The sequence below is a fragment of the Micromys minutus genome (assembly GCF_963924665.1).
Source record: "Micromys minutus genome assembly, chromosome: 13".
Lineage (NCBI taxonomy): Eukaryota > Metazoa > Chordata > Mammalia > Rodentia > Muridae > Micromys > Micromys minutus.
In genome coordinates this window covers 56,610,697-56,631,591 of record NC_137982.1, presented here as the reverse complement: position 1 = coordinate 56,631,591, position 20,895 = coordinate 56,610,697, and the positions used below count along the sequence as shown (strand labels likewise).

The following is a 20,895-nucleotide window of genomic DNA, read 5'->3' as shown; positions in this document are numbered from 1 at the left end:
TTTACACAATATCTCACCACAAACCCAGCAATACAATGAATTATAGGTGGAAAACCCAATGTAAGGAGGGAAAATACATCCTAGTAAAAACAAGAAAAGGAAGGACTCTTTTTACTCATTACAGGGAAAATTTGTCAGGAGGAACTTTCAATCATTAGCATATATGCTCCAAGTACAAGAGCACCCATATTCAAAAAACAAACCCTACTAAAGCTCAAAAAAATACATTGAACCTCCCACAATAATAATGGGAGACCTCAACACCCCACTCTCATCAATGGACAGATCATGGAAACTGAAACTGAACAAGGACACAGTGAAACATGCAGAGGTTATGAACAAATTGGAATTAATATACACTACAGAACATTTTATTCTAAAACCACAGAATACATCTTCTTCTCAGAATCTCATGGCACCTTCTCCAAAATTGACCATATAATCGGTCACAAAACAAGCCTTAATATATATATAAGATTGAAATACTCCCTCCAATGCATCCTATCAGATCACCATGATCTAAGACTGGCCTTTATTAACAACAAAGAAAACAAAAACCCAATATACACATGAAAACTAAACAATGCTCTGTTAAACAATAGCATGGTCAAAGAAGAAATAAAGAAAGAAATTAAAGATTTTCTAGAATTTAATGGAAATAAAAACACAACATACCCAAACCTATGGGTTGAAATGAAGCAGTACTGTGAGGAAAATTCATAGCTCTGAGTGCTTTCAAAAAAAAAAATTTATGGAGAGAGCATACACTAGCAACCTGACAGCACAGTTGAAAGCTATAGAACAAAAGAAACAAGGTACATCCAAGAGGAGTAGATGACAAGAAAGAATCAAACTCAGAGCAGAAATTGACCAAATAGAAACAAAAATAACCAAAGAATAAACAAAACAAAGATCTGGTTCTTTGAGAAAATTAACAAGATTGATAAACCCTTAGCCAGACTAACTAGAGGGCAAAGAGTATTCAAATTAACAAAATGAGAAAGCGAAGTGGAGACATAACAACTGAAACTGAGGAAATTCAAGAAATCATCAGATTTTACTACAAAAGACTATACTCAACAAAGATGGAAAATTTGGAGGAGATTACTGAATTCCTAGACAGATACCAGATTCTAAAGTTAAACCAGGAGGAGGTAAATCAACAAAATAATCCCATAACACCTAAAGAAATAGAAGCAGTCATCAAACACCTTCCAACCAAAAAACAAAAAAACAAAAAAAAACCCAGGTCCAGATGGGTTTAGTGCAGAATTCTATCAGGCATTTATTGACAACCTAATACAAATAATGCCCAAATTATTCCACAATATTAAGTCAGATGAAATACTACCTAACTCATTTTTCAAGGCCAAAATAACCTTCATTACGAAACCACACATAGAACCTACAAGGTAAGAGAACTTCAGACCAATCTCACTTATGAATATCGATGCAAAAAAACTCAACAAAATCCTTACAAACCGAATCCAAGAACACATCAAAATGATCTTTCAATGTAATCATTTAGGCTTCATCCTTGTGATGCAGGGATAGCTTAATATAAGGAAATCCATCAATGTAATCCACCATATGAACAAACGCAAAGAAAAAAAATCCACATGGTCATCTCACTAGATGCTGAGAAATCATTTGACAATATTCAACACCCCTTCATGTTAAAAGTCTTGGAAAGAACAGGAATCCAAGGCCCATACCTAAACATAATAAAAGCAGTATACAGCAAACCAATAGCCAACATCAAACTTAATGGCGAGAAACTTGAAGCAATCCCACTAAAATCAGGGACTCAACAAGACTGAACACTCTCCTTCTACCTATTCAACATAGTACAGGAAGACCTGGCCGGAGTAATTAGTCAGCAAAAGGAAATCAAATGGACACAAATTGAAAAGGAAGAAGTAAAAATATCACTGTTTTCAGATGACATGATAGTGTACATAAGCGACCCCAAAAATTTCACAAGAGAACTTCTACAGCTGATAAACAAGTTCAGCAAAGTGGCTGGATATAAAATTAACTCAAACAAATTAGTAGCTTTCCTATACTCAAAGAACAAACATACAGAGAAAGAAATTAGGGAAAACATACCTTTCACAATAGTCACAAACAATATGACATAACTTGGTGTGAAACTAACTAAGCAAGTGAAGGACCTGTATGACAAGAATTTCAAATCTCTAAAGAAGGAAATCAAGGAAGATCTCAGAAAATGGAAATATCTCTCATGCTCAAATATTGGAAGAATCAACATTGTTAAAATGGTGATCTTATCAAAAGCAATCTACATATTCAATGCAATCCCCATCAAATTTCTAATCCAATTCTTCAAAGAGTGGGAAAGAACAATAAGCAATTTCATCTGGAATAAATAGACCTAGAATAGTGATATCCATCCACAACAACAAGAAAATATCTCCAGGAATCACCATCCCTGACCACAAACTATATTACAAGTCAATTGATATAAAAACTGCATGGTACAGGTACAGAGATAGGGACTTGGATAAATGGGATAGAATAGAAGATACAGAAATGAGTCCTCACATATATGATCACTTGATTTTTGACAAAGGAGCTGTAAACATTCAATGGAATAAGCACAGCCTCTTCCACAAATGGTGTTGGTCCAATGGCACTTAGCATGCAGAAAAATGAATGTAGACCCTTTTTAACTTCTACAAAGCTCAAGTGCAAGTGGATCAAATATCTCCCCATTAAACCAGGTAATCTGAAACTATAAGAAGAGAAAGTACGGGAAACCTTAGAACTCATAGGCTCAGGAGAAAATATCCTGAACAGAACACCAGCGGCCCATCTCTAAGTTCAAATTTTGACAAGTGGGACTTAATGAGACTGCAAAGCTTCTATAAGGCTAAGGACCCTGTGAAGAAAATAAAACCACAGCCAACAGAGTGGGAGAAGATCTTTACCAACCCCACATCTGATACAGGCTTAATATCAAAGGTATACAAAAACTCAAGAAGTTAGACACCAGAGAATCAAACAACCTATTAAAAATGGGGTACAGAGCTAAACAAAATGTTCTCAATTGGGGAATATCAAATGGCTGAGAAGCATCTAAGGAAGTGCTCGAAATCATTAACCATCAGGTAAATGCAAATCAAAACTATCCTGAGATTCCACCTCACTCCAACAAGAATGGCTAAGATCAAAACTCAGATGAGAGCAGATGCTGGTTAGGATGCAAAAAAAAAGAGGAACACTTCTCTACTGTTGGTGGGTTTGTAAACTGGTACAAACACTCTGGAAATCAGTCTGGTGATTCCTAGGAAAATTGGACCTGAAGACCAAGTTATTGTACTTCTGGACATATAATCCCAGAGAAGCTCCAACAGACAACTGAGACACATGCACCACAATGTTCACAGCAGCTCTGTTTATAATAGCCAGAAGCTGGAAAGAATCCAGATGTCCTTAAGTAGATTAATGGATACAAAAACTGTGGTACATTTAGACAATGGAGTACTACTCAGCTATCAGAAACAATGACTTTATGAATTTCTTAAGTAAATAAATTTATCTAGAAAATATCATCATAAGTGAGAAAACCCAGTCACAGAAGTACAGACATAATATGTGGTCAATGATAATTGGATACTAACCCCAGAAAACTTTTATTTTATGATTTTATTTTTTATTGAAAAACTTTAAAAAATGAAGATAAATGTACAAATTTTTAAGCATTTTTGCATAAAAGCATATGAAAACAATTTTAAGGTTGTAATTAAGTATTTTTGGGTACATATACATACACATATGCATATATGTAACAATAATATAGAAAAAGAGGCTATTAATTTGAGGGGATAGGAGAGAAACTGAAAGGGGCTATAAGGAGGAAAGTGGGATGTGATACAGTACTATTTTAATTAAATATTCTTCTTTTTTTTCTTGAACCTCACACAGTCTGTGACTTCTTTCCTGGGTGTTCAGAGCTTTCTGTGGTTAGTATCCAATTCAAAATTAATAATTGGGATGGAATTTTGACGGGGATTGCATTGAATCTGTAGATTGCTTTTGGTAGGATGGCCATTTTTAAAATGTTGATCCTTTCAATCCATGAGCATGGGAGATCTTTCCATTTTCTGAGATCTTCCTCGATTTCCTTCTTTAGACGTTTGAAGTTCTTGTCACACAGGTCCTTCACTTGCTTAGTTAGAGTCACACCAAGGTATTTCATAGTTTTTGTGAGTATGGTGAAGGGTATCTTTTCCATAATTTCTTTCTCCACATGTTTGTCCTTTGAATATAGGAAGGCTACTGATTTGAGTTAATTTTATATCCAGTCACTTTGCTGAACTTGTTTATCAGCTGTAGGAGTTCTCTGGTGGAATTTGTGGGGTCGCTCAAGTACACTGTCATGTCATCTGCAAATAGTAATGTTTTTACTTCTTCCTTTTCAATTTGTATCCTTTGATTTTCTTTTGCTGTCTAATTGCTCTGGCCAGGACTTCCAGTACTATGTTGAATAGGTAGGGGGAGAGTGGGCAGCCTTGTCGACTCCCTGATTTTAGTGGGATTGTTTCTAGTTTCCCACCGTTAAGTTTGATGTTGGCTATTGGTTTGCTGTATATTGCTTTTATTATGTTTAGGTATGGGCCTTGAATTCTTGTTCTTTCCAAGACTTTTAACATGAAGGGGTGTTGGGTTTTTTCAAATTCTTTCTCAGCATCTAGTGAGATGACCATGTTGCTTTTTTCTTTGAGTTTGTTCATATGGTGGATTACATTGATGGATTTCCTTATATTAAACCATCCGTACATCCCAGGGATGAAGCCTAGTTGATCATGGTGTATGATCATTTTGATCTATTCTTGGATTCGGTTTGCAAGGATTTTGTTGAGTATCTTTGCAGCAGTGTTCATAAGTGAGATTGGTCTGAAGTTCTCTTTCCTTGTAGGGTCTTTCTGTGGTTTAGGAATGATGGTTATTGTAGCCTCAAAAAATGAGTTAGGTAGTGTTCCATGTGATTCTATTTTATGAAATAGTTTGAAGAGTATTGGAATTATGTCGTCTATAAATATCTGATAAAATTGTGCACTGAACCCATTTGTACCTGGGCTTTTTTGGTTGGGAGGCTTTTGATGACTGCTTCTATTACTTTTGGTGTTATGGGATTATTTAGATGGTTTACTTGGTCCTGGTTTAACTTTGTTGTCTTGAAACTGTCTAGGAATTTATTCATTTCCTCCAGATTTTGCAGCATTGTTGATTATAGGCTTTTGTAGTAGGATCTATCATTTCTTGAATTTCCTCAGTTTCAGTTGTTATTTCTCCACTTTTCTTTCTGATTTTGTTAATCTGGATACTCTCTCTTTGCCCTCTAGTTAGTCTGGATAAGGGTTAATCAATCTTGTTATTTTTCTCATACACCTACCTCTTGGCTTTGTTGACTTATTGAATGGTTCTTTTTGTTTATATTTGATCTAATTCTGCCCTAAGTTTTATTGTTTTTCCATCTACTCCTCTTGGTTGTATCTGCTTCCCTTTGTTCTAGAGCTTTCAACTGTGCTGTCAGGTTGCTTGTGTATGCTCTCTCCAGTTTCTTTTTGGAAGCATTCATAGCTATGTGTTTTCCTCTCTGTACTGCTTTCATTGCATCCAATACATTTGAGTATGTCGTGTTTTCAGTTTCATTCAATTCTAGAAAATCATTAGTTTCTTTCTTTATTTCTTCTTTGACCCTGCTATCATTTAATAGAACATTGTTTAGTTTCCATGTGTATATGGGTTTTTGTTGTCTTTGTTGTTATTAAAGACCAGCCTTAAACCATGGTGATCTGAAAAGATGCATGGAAGTATTTCAATCTTCTTATATCTGTTGAGGCTCATTCTGTGTCCAATTATGTGGTCAATTTTAAAGAAGGTGTCGCAAGGTGCTGAGAAGAAGGTGTATTCTTTTGTTTTAGGATGATATGTTCTGTAGATATCTATTAATTCCAGTTAGTTCAGTCTCTGCTAGTTTTACAGTGTCCTTGTTCAAGTTTTTGTTTCCCTGATATGTCCATTGGTAAGAGTGGGATACTGAGGTCTCCCACTATTATTGTGTGGGGCGAAATGTATTTTTTGAGCTTTATTAGGGTTTCTTTTATGAATGTGGGTGCTTTTGTATTTGGAGCATATGTGTTAAGAATTGAGAGTTCCTCCTGACAGATTTCCCCTGTAATGAGTAAAAACTGTCCTTTGTTATCTTTTTTGATAACTTTTGGTTGAAAATCTACTTTATTCAATATTAGAATGGCCACTTTAGCTTGCTTCTTGGGGCTATTTGCTTGGAAGGTTTTTTCCCAACCTTTTATTCTGAGATAGTGTCTGTTTTTGTCTCTGAGATGAGTTTCCTTTATGCAGCATAATGCTGGGTTTTGTTTACGTATCCAGTCTGATAGCCTATATCTTTTTTTGGGAGGAGTTGAGTCCATTTATGTTAACAGATACCAAGGAACAGTGGTTGTTGTTTCCTCCTATTATTGCTTTTGTAGGTTGAATTGTAACTGTGTGTCTTTCTTCTTTTGGTTTTCTTGCTCAGGAGTTCTCTTGTTTTTACTATGAGGTGGTTCCTCTCATTGTATTGGATTTTCCACCTATAAATCGTTGTAGTGCTGGGTTTGTGGTCATATATTGTATGAATTTAGTTTTGTCCTTGAATATCTTCATCTCACCATCTATGGAGATTGATAGTTTTGCTGGGTATAACAGTTTGGGCTGGCACCTGTGCTCTCTTAGGGTCTGCATGATGTCTGTCTAGGCTCTTCTAGCTTTCATAGTATCTGTTGAAAAATAGGGTTTGATTCTGATTGGTCTGCCTTTATATGTTACATGACCTTTTTCCCTTACTGCTTTTAGTATTTTTTCTTTGCTTTGGGCACTTGATGTTTTAACTATTATGTATTGGGAGGAATTTCTTTTCAGTTCCAATCTATTTGGAGTTCTGTAGGTTTTTTTATGCTCGTGGCATCTCATTCTTAAGGGTAGGGAAGTTTCCGTCCAGAATTTGATTGAAGATTTTTACTGTACCTCTTAGTTGATATTCTTCTCTCTCTTCTATTCCTATTATCCTTTGGTTTGGTTTTCTCATTGTGTCCTGGATCTCCTGGACATTTTTGGTTAGGAGCTTTTCTCTTTTTGCATTTTCACTGACTGTTTGTCTATGTTTTCAATTTTTTTCTTCAGCCCCCGAGATTCTCTCTTCCATCTCTTGTAGTCTGTTGGAAATGCTTGCATCTGTACTTCTGATTTCTTTTTTAGGATTTCTACCTCTAGGGTTGTCTCTTTTAGTGTTTTCTTTATTGTGTCTATTTCCGTTTTACATTTCTTCTTTCATTCCTTCATCTCTTTGGTTCTATTTTCTTCTAGTTCTTTGAGTTCTTTGAGTGTTTTTCTTGTTTCTTCTTTAAAAGCTTCTAATTCTTTATATTTTTCCTCTTGTTTTTGTTTAAGGATCTCTACCATCATCTTGAGGTAGGATTTCGGGTCTGAGTCTTCTTTTTCTGGAGAGTTTGGCATTCTGCTGTTTGTTGTGATGTGAGACCTGGGCTCTAGTGTTGTCAAGTTGTCTTGGTTTCTCTGGGTTTTGTTTTTTCCCTTTCCTCTTGCCATCTTGTTTTCAGTGATTGGTTTTTGTCTTTCCCTGGCCTGTGTCCCTCTCTATTCCTGGTGGTGGATGGTCTGAGCACCTGTTTTGCACCCCAAAAGCTGCCTGCTGGGAACAGAGGTCCCATGCCAGGTTCCTGGGTCCCTGGATCAGCTGGGCAGGCACACACTTTCAGCGTGCTCTGCTGAGATCTCTCTGCCCCTGCCTAGTTGGAACCCGTTCTCCCCCCATTCTCACCAGTCTCTGGGTCTCTGCTCTTCCTGGTGGTGGATGGTCTGAGTGCCTGTTGTGCACCCCAAAAGTCACCGGCTGGGAAGAGAGGGCCCAATGCCAGATTCCTGGGTCTCTGGATCAAGCTGGGCAGGCACCCACTTTCCGCGTGCTCCACTGAGATCTCTCTGCCCCCTAGCTAGTTGGAACCCATTCTTACTTTGCTCTTCCTGGTGGCAGATGGTCAGCGCCTTTTGTGTACCCCAAAAGCCACCGACTGGGAACAGAGGGCCCTATGCCGGGTCCCTGGGTCCCTGGGTCTCTGGGTCCCTGGGTCCCTGAATCAAGCTGGTCAGGCACATACTTTCCTCTTGCTCCACTGAGACCTCTCTGCCCCCTGGCTAGTTGGAACCAGTTCTCCTTTCACTCTTCCTGGAGGCAGGTGGTCTGAGCCCCCAGAACACTTTTAACACCCCAGAAACAACTCACAGAGTATATGAAGTTCAAGATAAACAAAGACCAAAAAAATGAAAATAAAAAACCGTGTTGCTTAATGTAGGGAGCCGTTTGTGCTGCACCCAAACGTGGTGCCGACTTCCCGCCGAGAACTCAGCAAACAGAGCTGCTGCCCAGCCAAGAGACTTAATGCGCATGCACCACATAAGTCACAGCCCACCCCCGGGGCACGTGATTGAGCTACAGGAGGATGCACCAATCAGGTAGCAACACAAGTCTCTGAGGCATGTATAGCAGTGCATTTTCTCCCCCATGGGAGAAGGAAGAGGAAGACGGAGAGAGAGACCCCACGTGGAGAGATGGCGGAGAGGCGCCAGGTGGAGCGGGACCCGATAGGAGAGATTGCAGGAGGTCCCGTGTAGACAGAGACTGGACAGAGAGATCGTTCTTGGGGGACTGCGCGTGAGAGGTTGTCTAGACAGTAGAACTCGGTAGGGAGTCCCCGACTCAGAGACAAGTTTCCTGCTCATGAAGCCCCTGCTCAAAGTGCTGTACAATAAAGGTTATCCCGCAGAAGAAGCTGTTTGTTTGTTGCACGCCTATTCCTAGCGGCGGGAAGCGTGGGCGTGGGACAGCTTAATCTTTGACTATTTCCATGTTACAACTTGTTTTATATGTACTTTATGCTCATTGTAACTAGTAAGATTTTAATGCATACTATCAAACCTTTAAAAAAAATCAAGTACTGACAAAAATGTGTTCATATACTTTTTTCAAAAAGGCTTAAAATCTGTACATTTATCTTTGTTTTTTATAATAATGTTCAGTTTTTAAAAAGAACTAATATAATAAACATATTATACCAATTTCTTATATATTTTATTTTTTGTCTGGGAGTAGAGAATAAAAAGAGCTTCAATGCAATAAACAGATCTTTAAAGAAAATACTTTACCATATTTTTAATTTTACAATATTTTTGCAATCTATGATTACCCTATATGCATCTTTAATGTGGGGATTAATGAAGAGAACTGAACCCTAGCACACTCTGATAGTAGAAAGATGAAGGCTGAATGTGGAGGAAATATTAGAGCAGCCTATAGTAGATTAGATTAGAAACGTAAAGATACTATTCTACAGGAATCACTCTATACAATTTTAGTTCAAGGAAAACAGAATCTGCAGTTTTGCATAGTAGAAATTTGGTTTATTGATTTCAGTCATGAGTGACATAGAAATAAAATCAAATACACATATTTTGTTTTCAAGTATTACCTTGTGAAGTATTCAGTTTTTAATATTGGATAATGTGAACTGTTATCTATAAGCACATACAATGTAAACTGTAAACCTCATACATGCACATACGATAACAATAGAAGTCCATAAGCTTGATGGACAATGGGGGAAGCATTTCTAAATACACAATCTCTGAATCAAACTCATCTTTGCCACTTTATGTAGAATAGGATTGTGGTTATTTGAACAGTTTATTCAGAGCCTCTTTCACATCCTTATTCCTCAGACTATAGATCAGGGGATTCAACATGGGGAAAACCACTGTGTAAAAGGTTGAAACAATTTTGTCTCTATCTAAAGAGTAGCTAGACCTGGGCCGAGCATAGATGTAGAGAATGGAGCCATAGTACAGGGTCACAGAGATGAGGTGGGAGGAGCAGGTGGAGAAAGCCTTGAGGCGGCCCTGAGTGGAGCGGATCCTCAAGATAGTGCCAATGATGAAGAGATAGGTGGCCAGGATGAACACAATGGGAAGGATGACATTGGAAGTCAAGAGGAAGAATAACACAGACTGAAAGCTGTCCTTCTTGCCACAGGCGAGCTTCACCAGAGGTGGGATGTCACAGAAAAAGTCATCAATTACATTGTCACTGCAGAAAGTCAAGGCAAATGTGTCTTTCGTTATGATCACAGAGTTAATGAATCCACCCAGATATGAGGCTGCCACAAAAAATACACAGAGCTTTAAGGACATGGCTTGGGAATAAAGCAGTGGCTTTGAAATAGCCACATATCTATCATAAGCCATGGCAGCCAAAAGGTAACACTCAGTATAATCCAGTGCAGCTGAGAAAAAGAATTGGGTCACACAACCAGCAAATGAAATGCTCTTGTCTTCAGAGATGCAGGTTGCTAGGATCTTTGGTGTGTAGACAGAAGACAATCCAAGGTCCAGGAATGATAGGTTTCCAATGAAGAAATACATGGGTGTGTGCAGCCTGGAGTCATTGCAGATTAACATAATGAGGGAGCAATTTCCCACCAAAGTCAACATGTACACAATAAAAAACACTGCAAACAGAACCTTCTGGATCACAGGATCTGTTGTGAATCCCAACATGATGAACTCACTAACGGTATTATTAAGATGATCCATGGCTGTAATAAATGTAACTTAAAGGGAGAAAAAAATGAAGTTTCAAATTAAATCACTATACTGAATAATTTTTTAAATTGCATTAGTAAATGTCATGACAATATAATTGACAAAAGTTTGTAAATTTAGAATCATGTAATTTAATTATTAAAAAGAGAAATAAAAGAAATTTTAATATTTAAAATGATTCTATAATCTTATATGTTATATATGAGTCCATAATATAAAAATCTTGTCATTGGTTAGATATTTTTTATTAAAATATCAGAGTTTGTACTTTATTTATACTTAGCAAGTAGAAAACAGAACACAGAGTGTAATTCATTTGACTGAATAACCATATAATTTTGTGGAAAGTAAGCCCAAAGACCAAGTAAATTCAGACAAATACATTTTTTGGATTTCTTTTTACTGTTATTACATTACTTTAAAGATAGTTCTTACTAATAATATTGGGTATAAATTTTGTAACAAAAATAACTATATTCAACTTGGAGGGATGGCTACCTCAGTAAACTATTTGTCATGCAAGAATGAGGACCCAGTGTAGGGAAGTGCAAGAGTGGGAGTGTGTGGGAGTGGGAGTGGGAGCACTCTCATAGAGGCAGGGGAGAGCGTATGGGACGGGAGATATCCGAGGGGAAACCAGAAAAGGGAATAAACATTTTAAATGTAAGTAAAGAAAATATCAAAAATAATAGAAAAAGGAAAAAAATTAAACATACATACATACACACACACACACACACACACACACATACTCACACACACACACACACACACACACACACACACACACACAATAGAATGAGGGACCAGGTTCAGATTCCAGCTTCCATATAGAATTCTCACAATAACACATGACTACAATATCAGTGCTAGTCAGACAAAGACAGAGGAACCCTTTGGGTTATTGTACTGTTAACCTTTTTGTGTTCCTATAATACTGAAAAACCCTGTCTCAAAAGAACCGGTGCTATCCACATTCCTCTGCATATGCAAAACATAACAAAAAAAATCAAAAAAAAATTAAAATTACCCTGTCATAGAAGGGAGAAATCAAGCGGAAGGTGAAAAGAGAACGGTGGCGGATCTGACTAGCATTGAAGGTGTATGAAGAATAGTAGAAATTGAGCTATCTCAGATGACTGTGGACTTTCATTAACATTCATAAAAGCTGTACTAACACTTATTTTTTATAATTTGAACAAATGGGATAGCAAATACCCTCAAACTTCAGAATATTGATACAAAATATTCATGCATTAGTCAGCATGAACTTTATATCAAGACACATTTTAATTTAATAAAAAAAAAAGAAAGAAAATCATCTGGTTTGCTGTTTGTTCCCACTAAAGAGAACGCCATGTCAACAGGAGCATGGCACTTAGGAAACAGAAGAACAAAGGGAAAAAAAAAAAACAAAACAAAAACCAAAAACTTGGAGTTATAAATCCATTTTTAGCTACATAGAAAGTTTAACATCATACTGGGCAACCTTAGACTTCAACATCAACCAAACCCACTCTCTGGTGAAATGAATCATGGAATTTATCCAAAAGTATATCTTACATTTTTTTCCCTAATAATGTCTGATCATCCTGTGGTCTTCAGGGACAGAACCAAGAAGACAGATGACAACTGTATTCACCATCTGGCCACTGAAAGATATTAAAATTTAGAAAAAAAGCACTTCTTATTAGGGCAGCAAGTTTCAACATGAAGAGCTTCTGAGAACCATTTTCAGAGAGAAAGCAAATCTGAAGCAAAGGAGATCTGAAATTGTGACCTGGTAATAGGATGTATCTAAGTTCCTCACCATGCTTACCAGATTTATCGAGTTTAATGCACTTCTAAAGCAAGTGCAAGAGATGCAACTGTTAAATGGGATGGTATAAAATTTACATTGCAAAATTTACTCTAGGGGTCAACACATGGAAAACATTCAATAAATCATGGTTCTTCCAGGTCAGAGAACACGAGTACTCTCTGATATCTAATAAAATCAAAGGTTCCAAATCTTTGCTGCCTCAATGTGATATTATGAAAAAGAAATTGCAATATTGACCACAGATATAAGAGCAGAAAAGTATGTCAGAGTGAAGCAAATGTTGAATAAGCCAATGCATGTCCACACAAAGGTGTTCTGTTGATTTTTATACAAAAATTCTGAGAGGCAAAATAGACCCTAGTGTGACATTTAAAATAAAAAGTGTGGGTGTACTGGTAAGTTTTTGAGTAACTTACCTTTAGATACTCATCCTAGTGTGACATTTAGAATAAAAAGTGTGAGTGTACTGGTAAGCTTTTGAGTAACTTACCTTTTAGATAATCATTGTCTCCCTGTAATATAATATCCCTTTGTGATATGGTAGAAGCTACAAGTAAAATGGTAGTCAGAATAAACAGTAATGTTTTTAAAGAATATCAAGTGACCTAATGACTACTAATAATAGTAATTACATGGAAGAATTTAGTATTATTAGGCACCATGGGACATAATTATAAGAATACAGGGTACATAATATTACACAAATTCTTGAAAAACTATATAACTGTCCCTTTTTTACCACTTCTTTCTCTGTTCTCCAAATCTTCTTGCATGAAAATTACCCATGATGATGCATCTTTCATCCTTTCTTGAGCCCATTAGTTTAAGCTTTCTTATTTCAAAATAATTATGAAGGTTTTAGGTTCAAATTTCTTGAGTCCTGAGTTAATTGAATTTCCACCACAAAAAATATTTAGATCTACAACACAAGTAAAGCCACACACACACACACACACACACACACACACACACACACAAGTATTTACATCGATTGTTATTCAATAAGAGAAACAAGTGAGGCTTGGCAGTAACTTTATTTTAAGTGTTAATGTTCTTTCCTTAGAGATGTTCTTCTCGACAACCTCAGCTGGAAAGCATGGACGCCTCACAGCCATGGCAGTCTGTTGTCAGACATTCTTTTAACAACTTTATTTTAAAAAACAAAGATAAATGTACAGATTTTAAGCATTTTTGCATAAAAGTATATGAATACATTTTTGTCAGTACTTGGTTTTTTTAAAGGTTTGATAGTGTGCATTGAGATCTCACTAGTTACAATGAGCATAAAGTACATCTAAAACAAGATGTAACCTGGAATTAGTCAAAGTTTTCTTGGTGTGTAAAGATTCCTTCACAAAGCACTGAACCTCACATTCTGGGAAAGGATGAACTGAAATAATTGAGACTTTTCATTGTTTTGGCAGGAACATAAACATCTTTCTGCCTGTCACCCACAGGACTTGTAAGGCGTTCACAGAACTCAAAGTTTTGGGAAGTTCTTTTCCTAAGGACACTCGTTTTCTGAGGAGTGAAATACTTAGCCCAGGTTTCTCTCCCATTGCTTACATACATTAGCATTTCTCATCATAAATAGAGCAGAAATTAAACCCTTGATTTTGGTCTCAGAAGTTTCATAAATTGCTAAACAAAAATGTATGAGCACAAAAAATTGTGGTTTTATAGATTCCCACCTGTAACATAAAACAAATAACTATTGAGTAATTATGGGAATAAAATGAAATTTATTTGACACTGATACCTATAGGATACAACTTACCAAATTTTCAGGAGACAACTCATTCTAGCATCCAAGTCAACTCCTTCCAGATCTTTATAACAGCTACTTGATCCCAGAGGTTGTTTTATTCATGGAATTCCTCATGGTTTTGCAGCTCAGGGAAATTACAAGCAGGACAATTAATCAGGTTTGTTGGTGATGTTGGTTTAATTTTATTTAATGAAATAAAGAGTCTGTGGGGTATGTTGCAATTGTATTCAATTGTAATCTCTGTACATTCTGTATTGTTTTAGTGAATTCAAATAAATGCTCTTTGTATACAGATGAGGACCTATGAACTTTTCCCTGTCCACTTCAGTATGTCCAACAGTGTCATCCTTGTTCAGTTCATGTTTTGATAGTCATATTGGTGAGGTTTATGGGTGACACTTTTGATAGTGTGTGTGTGTGTGTGTGTGTGTGTGTGTGTGTGTGTGTGTGAGTGAGTGTTACTGATGCTGAGCTACATCCCAATTTTATTTATTTATTTAAATTTACTTTATATCCCGATCACAGCCTTTCTCCCTCTCTCTTACGAGCTTCATCCTTATAAACCAATACCCAAAATGCCATTTCCCCTTCTTCTCAGAGAAGATGAGTCCCCATTGGAGCATTAAATCCCAACAAGTTTAGGCACATTTTCTCCCACTGAGACCCAACCAGTCAGTCTAAAAGTAGTGGATAAGGGGATCCAATGGCATGAACAACAGACTGCAATAGCCCACATTCCACTTGTTATGGGAACCACATGAATAACAAGATACACATTACAAAAAACATATAGGGATTCTAGGTCCTGCTCTGTGACACAGGCTCTGTGAACACATATGAACCTAAGTTAGTTGACATTTGTGTCTTCTTCTGGTGTCTGTGATCCCTCTGACTTCTTCATTTCTCTCTCCTACTGTTCTACATGCTCCCTGGACTCTGCCTGAAGTTTGTAAAAGATACAGTCTCACAAAATTACTTGATATGTCTCTGGCTCTAAGAATCATTCATTCCCCTCTTCTACAATGTTTCCAGAGCCTTAGATGTAGAAGGTTTTAATAGATGTAACCAATGGTGCTGGGCTCCATAAGTCTATATTTTAATCAGCTTTGTATGATAGCTCTAAGAGTACAGAAGTTGTATTCATACTTTGCAATAACCAATAACTTTCTAACTCGATACAGGACTTGCTCAACAAATGATAAAACATGCCTAGTCTTGGAAAGTAAGATAGTTCATAAGTGCTAATGACTTTATGACTATAGGAGAAGAATCTATATCTACTACTTTACTAAATTAACAAATTAGCATGTTCTCTAACAATAATCTAACCATTTTTTATAACTACAGCTAAGTGTAGTCTTATTCTCTCATCAAGAGGACTGTGTTGATACTATAGAATGCTGATACTATAGAAACGTTACCATTTATACACCAGAAAGTACTATATATCCAACTACATAAACCCATTTATATAAGTTTATGTAAAAAGCTGTTACAGAAACATTATCTCTTATTCTGAGAACTTTGGTGGATAATGAGTGCTCAGATGGAAGCAGGACATCATATTCACAACCAACATTACCCTGCAAAGGCAGGAAGAGGAAGCAGCAGGAAGGCAAGAGCTATAGGATTTAAATATATAAGGCAAATGGGGAACTCTGTGTATGAGAGAGAGAGAGAGAGAGAGAGAGAGAGAGAGAGAGAGAGAGAGAGAGAGAGAGAGAGAGAGAAAGAGAGAGAGAGAGAGAGAGAGTCTGGAGCTCTCAGTAGTTGGAGTTCTTAGCATAAGACCTCTTCTACATTAAGTCAATCAACCTTTCAGCTCAGATAGATGAGATGCTTTGCAGGTCCACGCTCTTAATAAGAGGCTGTTAGCAACAGAAAATTACTGGACAGAGAAAAGGCATTTTTTCTGAGGGTATTCCCACTGGTAAATTAATTGCGTTAAGGTCAGGATCACACATCCATCCACATATACACAGCATTAATTAACTTAATGGGTTATAGAAAAGGACAAAAGGTTGAGACTGGCTTATGAGAGTAGCATATTGGAGGAACTGTAGGAAGGAAATTGGAGGATGGATATAATATGTCATTATGAAATTTTTAAAAATAAAAAATTATAATACAAATGAAAATGCTCAGAAGAAACAAAGAAATAACTATGTTGTAGTGACTTCTAATCAACTACTATAAAAAATTATGAGACTTACACACTGAGAGTTTCTATGACTTCCATCTTTAAAAGTACAGAGGGAAAAATGGTGTGTTGGTATAGAAAAAAGAGCCTGGTAAGAAGCTGAGCTGTCAGAGCCATTATCAATGTTTAGTATTGCAGCCAGCTATACCCTGTGTTCAAGTAAGGAGTCCATCCTTCACTTTGCTCCCTGACATTGATTGATAAATTCATTAGATAGACAGACAGTAAATTATCCCAGTGATCTGATAATTCAGTTCACATGAGGATACAAAAATATTGGAAGGCTATAAATTTTACTTGGAGAAACAACAAAATAAAAATATCAATGTAGAGAAAATAGTACAACTAAAAATATATATTTTCATACATGAAGAAGCAAAGCATAATATACATGTTTTATTAGGTTATCAACACAAATTTAGAGAGAAATAATTTATGATTGATTGATTTTCACCATGGTAATATAGGCATCAATAACTTTTTTCTCTATCATATTTAAAAATACCCAATTTATCACTATAAAGTTTTAATTGTCTTCTGGGTCCTTCCCTGCAGGCTTTGAAGTCCTATGGGCTTTCAGCAGTCTCTAACTTCTGGGAATCCAGAAGCTGGCATAAAAGATTTAGGGTAAAGAATAGGCAGAGTGAAATTCATATAAGATGTTGGAGGTGAAAACTAGGTACATTTTGTAAATTCCTATTGCTTTTAGATTTGTGTTTGTTTTTAAAATCCTCACTATAGCCTTTTTATACAGCTATTAGGTATGTTCTAGAGAAAGAGTCTCTTTTAGATATCTTTAATTTTTTTTCTTTCCACTTTTTAATGATAGTTGATAGCTGATTACAGAGGTATGATTTTGTACCGTTAGAGATAAAAATAAAAACATGAATTGCCATTGCAGAAAAAATAGGAAAAGATAATAACAGTACAAACAAGGAGTCCAGGATCCATAACCAATGAGACATCTTCTGAATATCTCAAGAACAACTGAGATGGGAGAATAAACGATCAGTACTGACGGACATCCCTCTGGCTCAGTCATGGTGAAAATAAGAGTTTAGAAGAAGTAGTGATAGGAAGAAAAAATATCACTGTAGAATAGAAGTTGGTCAAGAGGTCAGAAGAAAGATAGCCAGTAAAAATCTAACCAGTTGCATTATTCTAAATAAAAACAAAATAAATACCATTATATTTCAACTGTGTAACAGTTTGATATGACAGGTATTTAAATGACAATGTACTAATGACTTTATCTGCAGTATTTCATCTAAACATTATATATTTCTGTAACTGTGGGAAGATATTGTTATCTACATTACAGAGGAATATCAGGTTGTAAGTAAGCCATCTAAGCTCATAACTCTAAGAATTCTTAGCATCAAAATTAAAACATAGCACTGTTCTCAGTTGATGTTTTTAAAAGTTATAATATTATGAAAGACATTTACACATTCATTTTTAAGCATTTACAGTATTATATTTAAATTCATAGCCTTTTTATTAACTTTCATTACATGAATGTATGTACATATATATATATATATATATATATATATTGTGAAATATAAATTGCTCAGTCTATATAATGTTACTTGTATATATGTTTTTAGGGTTGATCATTTGCTATTCAACAGACAACTGGTGTATTCTTTCCTGCGCAAGACTGTCTCTTCATCTCTCAGCATAACTTAATTTCTTCTAGTTCTTTTTGTAGGGTTGACACCTCAAGTTGCCATGTGTATTTCTGTTGTCCTTGTTTAGCTCATGTTTATGCGGCCACGCTATTGAAACTTCATGGGAGTATCTTCTGATATTACTAGTAAACACTCTCACAGCAAACCTCGTGATTCTATGGCTCTTGCAATTTTTCTTTTCCTCTTCCACAATACTCCCTAAATATTAGGTGTAGGAATAATTTTAGGTGTATGCATTAGAACTGGGCTCCACAAATCTACATCTTGGTTAGTTTTTTTTTTTTTTTTTTTTTTAATCATGGTCTCCTTCTGCTGCAAATAAAAATGTCCTTGTTAAGAGGTGAGGACTACACTTATCTCTATGTATGAAACCAAATGTTTGGTTTGTTAATAAGGTTTATGCTAGATTAGTAAAATAGTAGTTGTAGATTTTTTTCCAAGATCTGTGACTTCATTAACACTTAGTAGTTGGATGGGTTTCCAGTTTCAGGCATGATTTCTCTCTTGTTGAATAGACCAATTAGAGAGCTATTGGTTACCACCAAATGAATTTTTGTCTGCAGTGAACTCTAAGGTTATTATCTCACGCTGGCTGTTATTGTAATTTTATATATATTGGTGTTTTGCCTGCTTGTATATCTGTAGAATAAATCCTATCAGAAGCCAGAAGAGGGTGTGAAATCACTGGAACTGAAGTTACAGATGGTTGTCAGCTACCATGTGAGTGGTTGAGAATCTAACCTTTGTCATCTGGAAGATTAGCAAGCGTTTCTAATTGCTGAACCATCTTTCCATCTCCTTTCTTAAATGTAAATTTCTTTTTGGCATGTTTATATAGTGCAGGTACACATGCAGTTGGCATATTTAAGGGTGTCACCAACACTGACAACAAGTTTTCTGAGAGTTTTCATTTGCACCCAAAATATGTTTTATCAGTTTTGTATTGACCCATTTCAGTTGAAATTTGAAGAAATATTTTTTTTTCAATTTAGAGGCTTGACAAGGATTTGTCACCTTTCAGTAAATCTTGTAACCACTGTCTTCTCCCTCCTCCCACTCTATGTTAATATTATTTTGTGCTTTAAATGCTACAAACTCACAAACTGAATCCAGCTACACTTTAACTACTAGGTAGCCTAGGCAAAAGCCAAATTTATTCCAAACATATTGCTTCCATTTTTCTGCTATTGGGATTTCAGAAGAGGCCACCTCATATAGCTGCATTCTTATGGAATTAATTGAATATATGTTTATACTTGGAGATTTCTATCACCTACAAAAGAAATACTGTGTTCATACTGGTACTAGTGATGATTATATTACAGAAGCTTATCACAAACAATATTGATATTTCATACTAGTAGAGAACACTGAACTCTTCTGTACCCCTAGATACAAGCTCCTTGAGGCATGGAGAGGAATAATCACACAGTGGCTGGCTTCATCTTGCTGGGCTTCTCAACAGACCCGGTGATGGAGAAGATACTGTTTGTCTTGTTCCTCGGAGTATATTCCTTGACATTGCTAGGAAATACCACCCTCATCATATTGATCTGCAATGACTCCAGGCTCCACACACCCATGTATTTCTTCATTGGAAATCTGTCTTTTCTGGATCTCTGGTATTCCTCTGTCTATACACCAAAGATCCTAGTGACCTGCATCTCTGAAGACAAAAGCATCTCATTTACTGGATGTCTGTCTCAGTTCTTCTTCTCTGCTGGATTGGCCTATAGTGAATGTTACCTGCTGGCTGCCATGGCTTATGATCGCTACACTGCTATTTCTAATCCCCTGCTATATGCTCAAGCTATGTCAAGAAGGTTGTGCATCTGTTTGGTTGTATATTCCTATACAGGAGGATTTGTCAATGCGATAATATTAACTAGCAACACATTCACATTGGACTTTTGTGGTGACAATGTCATTGATGATTTTTTCTGTGATGTCCCACCTCTGGTAAAATTGGCATGTGATGTTAAGGAGAGCTATCAGTCTGTGCTGTACTTCCTTCTGGCCTCCAATGTCATTTCTCCCACTCTGCTCATCTTGACCTCCTATCTCTTCATCATTGCTGCCATCCTGAGAATCCGCTCCACCCAGGGCCGCCTCAAAGCCTTCTCCACCTGCTCCTCACACCTCATCTCTGTGACCTTGTACTATGGCTCCATTCTCTACATCTACTCCCGCCCAAGTTCCAGCTACTCCTTGGAAAGGGACAAAGTGGTGTCTACCTTTTATACTGTGTTATTCCCCATGTTGAACCCTATGATATACAGTCTGAGGAATAAAGATGTGAAGGAAGCTCTGAAAAAACTCTTTAAGTTAGCTCATTCAGAAGTCTAAGTTGACACATAATTAGTAAGCCAGAACTAAATGATAGCAAACTACTTGAGGGCTCTTTTGAGAAACTGAGAATCAAAACTAACATTTGCATCTTCTGAAATCCCACCAAAATGATTTGAGTAGAGTACATGGATTTTTTTAAAAGAATATTTTAGAGAAATAAATAATGAGTTACATTGTAATATTTTCAGGTTAAGTATATAATGAACATTATGCATATTTACTTTATGTTTGATATTTTTAAAGATTGAACTATATAGGATTGTTTACAGCCTACTGTTAATATTGAAATTGTTTTGATTATGTGGTTGAATTGGGAGTAAAATAGGAAAGTATATAATACTTCATCAATAAATTTAAG

General features: G+C 36.3%; 2 protein-coding genes across 2 annotated transcripts; one reads left to right on the top strand and one right to left on the bottom strand.

Moving 5' to 3' along the window:
- Positions 1–9,777: 9,777 nt before the first annotated feature.
- On the bottom strand, positions 9,778–10,695 carry LOC308429058 (olfactory receptor 9G19; the record flags this gene model as incomplete). Its single annotated transcript, XM_080927704.1, has 1 exon — positions 9,778–10,695. The coding sequence occupies one exon, from the start codon at positions 10,693–10,695 to the stop codon at positions 9,778–9,780; it is 918 nt and encodes a 305-aa protein (XP_080783830.1).
- An 8,903-nt stretch (positions 10,696–19,598) lies between these two features.
- Positions 19,599–20,534, top strand: LOC308429029 (olfactory receptor 9G19-like; the record flags this gene model as incomplete). The annotated part of the gene is made up of 1 exon (XM_080927676.1): positions 19,599–20,534. One exon carries the CDS (start codon positions 19,599–19,601, stop codon positions 20,532–20,534), a length of 936 nt encoding a protein of 311 aa, XP_080783802.1.
- Positions 20,535–20,895: the final 361 nt, after the last annotated feature.